General features: G+C 38.3%; 2 protein-coding genes across 2 annotated transcripts; both read right to left on the bottom strand.

The window, feature by feature from the left end:
• Positions 877-6,503, bottom strand: LOC109710012. The gene is made up of 4 exons (XM_020232425.1): positions 6,478-6,503; positions 1,895-2,436; positions 1,583-1,805; positions 877-1,511 (listed from the first exon to the last, which is right to left on the bottom strand). The coding sequence occupies exons 2-4, from the start codon at positions 2,432-2,434 to the stop codon at positions 1,063-1,065; spliced, it is 1,212 nt and encodes a 403-aa protein (XP_020088014.1). The 5' UTR covers positions 2,435-2,436; positions 6,478-6,503; the 3' UTR covers positions 877-1,062.
• LOC109710013 lies at positions 3,888-6,499 on the bottom strand. The gene is made up of 3 exons (XM_020232426.1): positions 5,789-6,499; positions 4,974-5,399; positions 3,888-4,884 (listed from the first exon to the last, which is right to left on the bottom strand). The coding sequence occupies exons 1-3, from the start codon at positions 5,828-5,830 to the stop codon at positions 4,402-4,404; spliced, it is 951 nt and encodes a 316-aa protein (XP_020088015.1). The 5' UTR covers positions 5,831-6,499; the 3' UTR covers positions 3,888-4,401.

Below are 7,586 nucleotides of genomic sequence, written 5' to 3'. Positions count from 1 at the left end.
TCTTAATTATTGGGTGTGGGCTCCGTTTTAAACCAGTTTAAATCTTTCACATACTTTGTTTTTTTCTTTTTTTTGCTAAAACCGAATCATTTTTTTTTTTTGTCGAAATCGAACCAATTATTATTGAGTGTGGTCTCCCCGAATTGGCTCAAGTCCTTCACATGTTTTTTTTTTTTTCTTTACTTGAGCCAAATCAGATTTTTTTTATTTTTTGCTCGGATCGAATCGAATCATATTTCTACATTGGGCCGAACTGTTTATCTTTCACTTTTTTGGATTGTTATCTTTCTTCATAGGAGATAAATTCATTCTCTTAGGCTGCGTTTGGCTGCAGAATAAGATTCTCAGGATTAATTATTTTTGTCCCTGGAATATCTCTTTATTCTAGAATAGAGAGAAATAAAAGTAATTTGTTGTTTGGTTTGAAATCAGCTTATTCCTTGGAATAAGTAAAATGATGTTTGGTTAATTTTTTGAAACAAGAGAAGAATAGTGAGAAAAGTAGATTGAAATAATTAGAAATGGCAAGTTTGCCCTTATCTCCATCTTCCATAATTTATAATATATTTAAAATATTTGTATAATTAATAAGTAATGAACATGATTAAGAAAAAATCAGGAATATTATACATAACCGTATAATTCAATGTAAGTAATAGGACAATAATTTAATTTAGAGAACTGAAATATAGTACTAAATACTATATAAACATATTAGGATGTTGGCACATCGTCGCACATTCGGCACATCGTCGCAAAAAGCAACATTAATACACTTGGCAGCAAATGGAAAAAGTTTAAAAAATGCAACAGTAAATTCTTATATCAATTGCAAATAAATTAACCATAATATAATTTAACAAAATATCACAACAGTGAAGTCCAATATTAATATCTTAGCTAAACATATAAGCCTGTGTCATACAAACTGAAAACTATAGATGATAACTGCAGTTAACTTCCAAATAGACATACAAGTCTCTACGAGGTAATAAAATACTAATGGAAGTCAGAGGAAGCTAATGCAAGTAGAGTTTTCATTACAAAGTCAACAAAACTATCCTATCGACTATTCCACAATTGCTCGGTGATCATAGTGCGAAGAGTGTCGCCCTGACGCGACTCATCAATCCCAACGAGACGTGTAGGATCCTCTTCTTGCTCTTCAAGGGGATTTGGCTCCATTTGCATATTGAAGTATATATCACTTCCTTGGTGCCTCTTAATAAAGTTATGGATAACACAACATGCTAGCGCAATGCGGCATTGCACCTTGTAGGGAAACGGAGTGGCTTGGCGAAGCACCTTGAATCGCTTCTTCAAAATCCCGAATGCCTTCTCAACAACATTTCGGAATTGTGCATGTCTATGATTGTATAGATCTCGCGGTCCTCGATGTGTACGCGCCCTTGTATTACCGTCAAATTGGCTCAAGTGATATCGCTCACCTCTAAAAGGCGCGAGGAACCGATCAGTATTTGCATAACCTGAATCGACCAAGTAAAATTTTCCTACACAAGAACAACCAATAGTTAATACAAGTTACTATAATAGACAGAAAAGAATCTGTAAATAACATTACCTTCGGGAACCATGAAATCGCCGCTCTCACAACACCATCGCAGCACTCTCATATCAGCTGCAGATCCCTCCCATCCAGTGCATATGAATAAAAATTGGTGATCAAACGAGCAGGCGGCCATCATATTCTGCGATGTATATCCTTTGCGACATCGATATCGTGGTTGCTTGCTCTTTTTTACAATCACTGGTATATGTGTCCCATCTATAGCGCCAATTGCATTCTACAAGTTATAACAGAGAGTTAAAAATATGTTACTGATGTAGAGCTTACTTAATAACCAAAATTATGTAATTCAGATTTGTCTGTCACCTTGAATGGATGGAATAATGGATTATCTCTAATTTTTGGGTGCATTCCAATATTACTACTTGGCAATTGTATATAGTCATGTCTAAGTTCGACCACACCACGCAAGATATTATTAAAGTATCTACTTATAGTCTCCCCCGAGTGCTGAAATGTTTCTGCCAACACTCTATTTGTTACTCCATGCCCGACACCAAATAAAAAAATTCCGAGTTGTTCATCGGCCGTAAGATGACGAGTGCCTTGTATTAAACCTCGACCGACCAATTCATCGCGAAGTCTAATGAATGTTGTGTTGGACATTCGGAAATGTTGGTACCCTCTGTCGGGATGTCCTTGTAAAATATCCATAATTAGTTGATGCCCGGTGAATGGTCTAGTGCGACGTGGTCTCTTATGTAAGGTGGCTTGAAATGCGAAGACACGTTCATCTAAAAGAATGGCTTGCACCTCTTCCCAATAATCTTCCTCCTCATCCAAGAAAGTCATGAGGTTTGCCACATTTGGAGATGAAAAAGCTCGGCGATTGATTATCTCACTCATAACTGCAAAGATACAAAAAGACGATAAAAAGATTTCAATGAAAATGTCAATTTACTATGCAAGATTACGGCAAAAAAATAAAATAACTAACATCTAATATGTAAGTTTTGATGGGGAGTGTTGGCTCAAGTTTCAAAGAAAGTATGATGAAACGGTGGCTGCAGTTCAGGATTACTGCCTCCCTACCATTTACATCTAACATCCTTTGCCGCACCATCGCCAAAACATCAGCAGCATATATAAATATGCTGTTAACAGCTTCGAAATCAATAGGAAAAGAGCTGCACTGCCTCCCAATCAAATTTTTGATGGCTCTGGTTTGAAAGAAAATATGAAGAAATGGTGGCTGCAGAATAATTACTGCCCCCCTACCATTTACATCTTACATCCTTTGCCGCATCATCACCAAAACATCAGCTGCATATATAAATATGCTGTTAACAGCTTCGAACTCAATAGGAAAAGAGCTGCACTGCCTCCGAATCAAATTTTTGATGGCTCAGGTTTGAAAGAAAGTATGAAGAAATGGTGGCTGCAGAATAATTACTGCCCCCCTACCATTTACATCTTACATTCTTTTGCACATCATCGCCAAAACATCGGCAAAACATCTCAACATGCTGCCAACAGTCTGAAAACAGTAGGATAAAAAGAACTTCACTGCCTCCCAATCTGAATTTTCATGCCTCAGCTTTGACAGATATGTATATCTGCTGCTTTGCGCATCATAAACAGCATGACAGATATGCTAAGTAATTGTGAACCATCAACAATATATGTGCATTTGCTTCGAAACGTATCAACCTTGCATTGATTACAAACTGCAGCAACAGATCAAGGCATCAAAAGCAAATATTTTGCACATAAATTTGAGATTGTTATATACAAACCTATGCCAGATTGAAAAGGCAATTTGGTAACATAAATAATACAGATTGAAACAGCAAATAAGTACAAGCAAACTACTTTTGCACATCGAATCTAGCTAAGCATAGAAAAAATAGATAGAAAAAAGTAGTTTGCATACCATCAAAACTTCAGAACAGATAAAAGAGAAGGCATCTTGAGCAACATAAATTAGATTTCACATTAGTTTTCAAACTGCTACACAATTGTACTTTCGAAAGCAGAAGAAACTGTCAAAAGCAGAAGAATTGCACTCCCTCTGGAATCTTTACACGTATTAATCATCGTTGTCACGACAAGGAAGCTTTGATTTTATGCCTTCAACCCATATAATTAGCTTTACAACTATAGCAATAATTATAAAAATTGATGTAGTACATATTGAAGAACAACTGCATGCTGCCATTTGGAATTTAATTTATGTAGAAACTGATGTAGTCCATGTCCATCCAAGAAAGTGACAAACCATTGCATTGAGAGAAAAGAGGTAGTAATAGCATTAGTTTAGGACTTCAAATAGAACGAGTACATGACATACATAACATAATAAGTCCAAAATTAGCATAAAAACAACAGCTTATGCTGGCAGTACATGTTCAATACACAATATCCTTTAGCACTACACATGCATAGTAGCACGAAACTAGCGATATATTAGTTCACATACAAAATAAGCCCACATAACATAAATATGGATAATATAGGCCTTCCTAACCATACCGTACATCCAAAATAGATTAAATTTGTATGCAAGGCCACAAAAATTTGAAAGTAGAGTACGAAAGTTTCAATCTAGTTAGGAGGGAAGGGAGGTGAATCAGGATTTTGTGCAGCGGCGGTCCTTTGCATGACCACCTAGCGATCGATCCACATATAAAGAATATCGCCACTTAGCGACATAAAGATCGATCGATTGCGCTCATCTTTGAACGCTTCACATGCAGAAAGGATAGCTTCAAGAGTCAGATTTGGAATATCATTTAATCTTACCATACAGTCCTCAATAGAGTGAACCTTTGGACGGGCATCGAGCTCGCGCTGTAGCATTTGCTCGGCAATGTTCAATCGCTTCTTACCGAGATTGACCAACTCTTGGATGGCATCAGTGTTGCACTCAAGTTTTCCCTACGGGTTGATGTTGGTGTAGTTTTACGTGAAGGAGGTGAAGAACGACGTCTCTTGCCAGAAGTGGTATCGGCTGAAGCAATGCTAGTGTTCGGATTTCCGCTCTTCACTGGAGTTGGAGTTGGGGAGTAAGATGACGCATCGTTGGGACCTTCTTGATTCGGCGGCGACAACGGCAGGGGTACATGTTGAGTACCAGAAGTTTGCCCAAAACCACAAGCCCCTGCCATAGAATTTTTAATTTGTTGTAAAATCGCAGTAGTACCTGGGGAAGAGGAGGACGTGCTCCGAATATCATCATTTTGCATCCCTGTTGTAAACCCATGCCTACCCGTGGCAGTTGTCTTTCCAGAAAGGAATGCAATATCCTGATATGCAGGGAATGGCTTGTCCCTATACCGTGAATAAGCTGGATTTTCCTACAAAAATATTTACCACAATGGTTAATTCACAGTATTAATAATATATTGTTTACAAATAAATTTGAAAGAACTATTCAATGACATACTGCTACCACTGCGTCCCAATCATTCGGGTCCCCGGCCGTCGGAATATTACGATCGTAATCCCATCCCCATCCACTTTTGTTTGCCAACGTTTGGTACATAACGAACTGCCGCTTCAAAACTTTTAATCGATTTTGAAGATGGCTTTTGGCGAAATTTACTTTGGTCCGTGCATTAAAGTCATGTACTATTCTTATCCAAGACAAAGGAGTGAAACTTCCATTTACGAAATTACCAAGCACATGTTCCTCGGTCATCAAATTCAACATAGCCGAATCCATGACCTCCGTCCAATTGCCAGATCTTACTCTGGTTTTGGATGTTTCAGCTCCATGACTTTCGATGCTCTGACTTTCAGTTGATGTGATATCAATAACATTATAATTTTTGTTCACTGTACGATTCGGGGCTTTGTTTTGCGATGCCATCTGAAGGGAACGCATATACAAGAAAGCAAAATTTAGATATAGTTAGAACATATATGTTATATTATATCAATATGGCTCAGGGGAAAGATGGTAATAATATTCCATGGTGGCTGCAATGCTATTATTAGCTTACCACCCAACCATGAAATTCTTGCCTCTAACCCATGCATCATTGCCTAATTTAATAGATTAGTAGATATAAGGCAACCTGCAACTGAAGAAAGCAAGCATCACCATTTTACGAATTGTCCATGTTCACTTCATTCACATATTTGATCATCAATGGATGGTGCTTATACATTGCTTCAGTTATATCTCAAAGGGACTATATCATTGTAGATTTAAAACCATATAAAAGTGATGGTAGCATATCCTTTATTCTGTTATACTTTGATCAATAGAGAACATTGCATAAAGTATGACAGCATCATAGCTCAGCATGTATGAATCGTCATTTGAATTGAACTGGCGGCAACATTTGGCTAATACCATGCTTCCAAGCCACAAAACATCTGATTCCACCATGCATCATAGGTAATGGGATGATTTCATCGGAATCCATATTGGGACTGAAAAACACCAATAACCGAGTAAAGGCAACAAATTAAACCCAAAAAGGAACTAAAAAGCTCACCTCCAGGCTCCAAGTATGCGGATAATAGAACGTTTTTATATCATAGTCAAGTAGGGACTAGAGATCCTCAAGGCCCAACTATTATCGAGAAGATTTTGCATCTCACAACAGAGACATATATAGAACATCAAAAAGGCCACTTACTTGTCTTAGGTGGAAGTAGATAAAGAGTAGTAATGGAGGGACTTGACAAGTCAAGCAAGCTTCAGAGATGTATTAACTTGCAGCCGAAAAAATTGACTCAATTAATAACAAATCTGCACAGGAAATCGAGCAGTATCCATCCATTCTTGAGAGGGAGATGCAGATGCACATTAAACAACTCCAATTAATGTTGGTTTTGAAGAAGAGAAGAAGATGAGGCCTCTCGAGGCGAGTCGACAACTCGAAGCAACACAATCCAAGAAGGATCTAACTTTCTACTTTGCATCCGAGGGAAATCACCTGAATTTATTGAAGATCTGCATAGGGAACTGCAGATCGGCTACCAATTGATGAGGTTGGGAGGTAGATTGAAATCATTCCCACATAGTTAATGCTGGTTTTAAGCTCCAAAGGAAGGATTAGGTTTAATATGGAGTTAATATGAAAGAGAAAAACCGGCGCCATTGAAAAGTGAAGAGAGCTGAGAAGAAGAGGAGTAGGTGAGAGGATGGAGTTAAAAGGGATTTGAGGAGGAAGAAGAAGGCTTCAGCACAGAAAAGAGACGACAATGGCGTAGAATGGGCAGGTGAGTTGGTGGAGAGGAGAGTAAAGTTGCTCGGGTTTCGAGAAAATTTATTTTTTACTACATCTACCCCTGCAATTCTCTAGATTTAATCCTTATTCGAGGGGTGAGGAGGAATAAAATTAACGAGTTATTCCATGATATTCTGGAATAACCTATTTTGACCGGGTTAAAATATTTAGACGGAATTAAATTTTGTTTGGCAGAATAATTAGGATAAATCAGTTTATTCCCCTGTTATTCTGTTACCAAATGCAGCCTAAGAGTCATACCCTTTGATTAGAGTTGTATCCACTCACTAAGGGTTGTATCCATTCACTAAAATTAAAGAACAAAATATATTATTTTAAAGGGTTATTTGCATACACGTCCCTGCAAACATAGTGAATTGCGGAAATATCCTTGCAAAACGGAAACTCCATAAGTTGTCCCTGCAAAAGTCCTAATTTATGCAGATATGTCCCTCTGATTAACATCTGTTAAAGAACTGTTTATTTTTTAACAGTTTTCTTGTGAAATGACCATTTTGCCCTCACAAATATATCCCTCCAAAAGTATCATCTTCCCCTTCTCTTTCTCTTCCTCTTCCTCTTCGGGCCGCCGGAGCGGATGGCGGCGACAGCGCGGGTCGAGCTCGCCGGCGACGAAGAAGAGGGAAGAGAAAGAATGAGAGGAAAAAAAAAAAGGGAAGAGGAAGAAGGAGAGGAAGAGGGAGAGGAAGAGGGAAGAGAAAGATGAAGAGGGAAAGGGTTCGTCGCCACGCGCCGCCGCCGCATCTCCTCCCTCGCCGGCGACGAAGAAGAGGGAAGAGGAAGAGGAAGAGGAA

Source organism: Ananas comosus, linkage group 5, assembly GCF_001540865.1.
Source record: "Ananas comosus cultivar F153 linkage group 5, ASM154086v1, whole genome shotgun sequence".
In the NCBI taxonomy this organism is placed as follows: domain Eukaryota; kingdom Viridiplantae; phylum Streptophyta; class Magnoliopsida; order Poales; family Bromeliaceae; genus Ananas; species Ananas comosus.
Note: the sequence above shows the minus strand (reverse complement) of the source record. Positions and strands in the feature narration are given on the sequence as shown.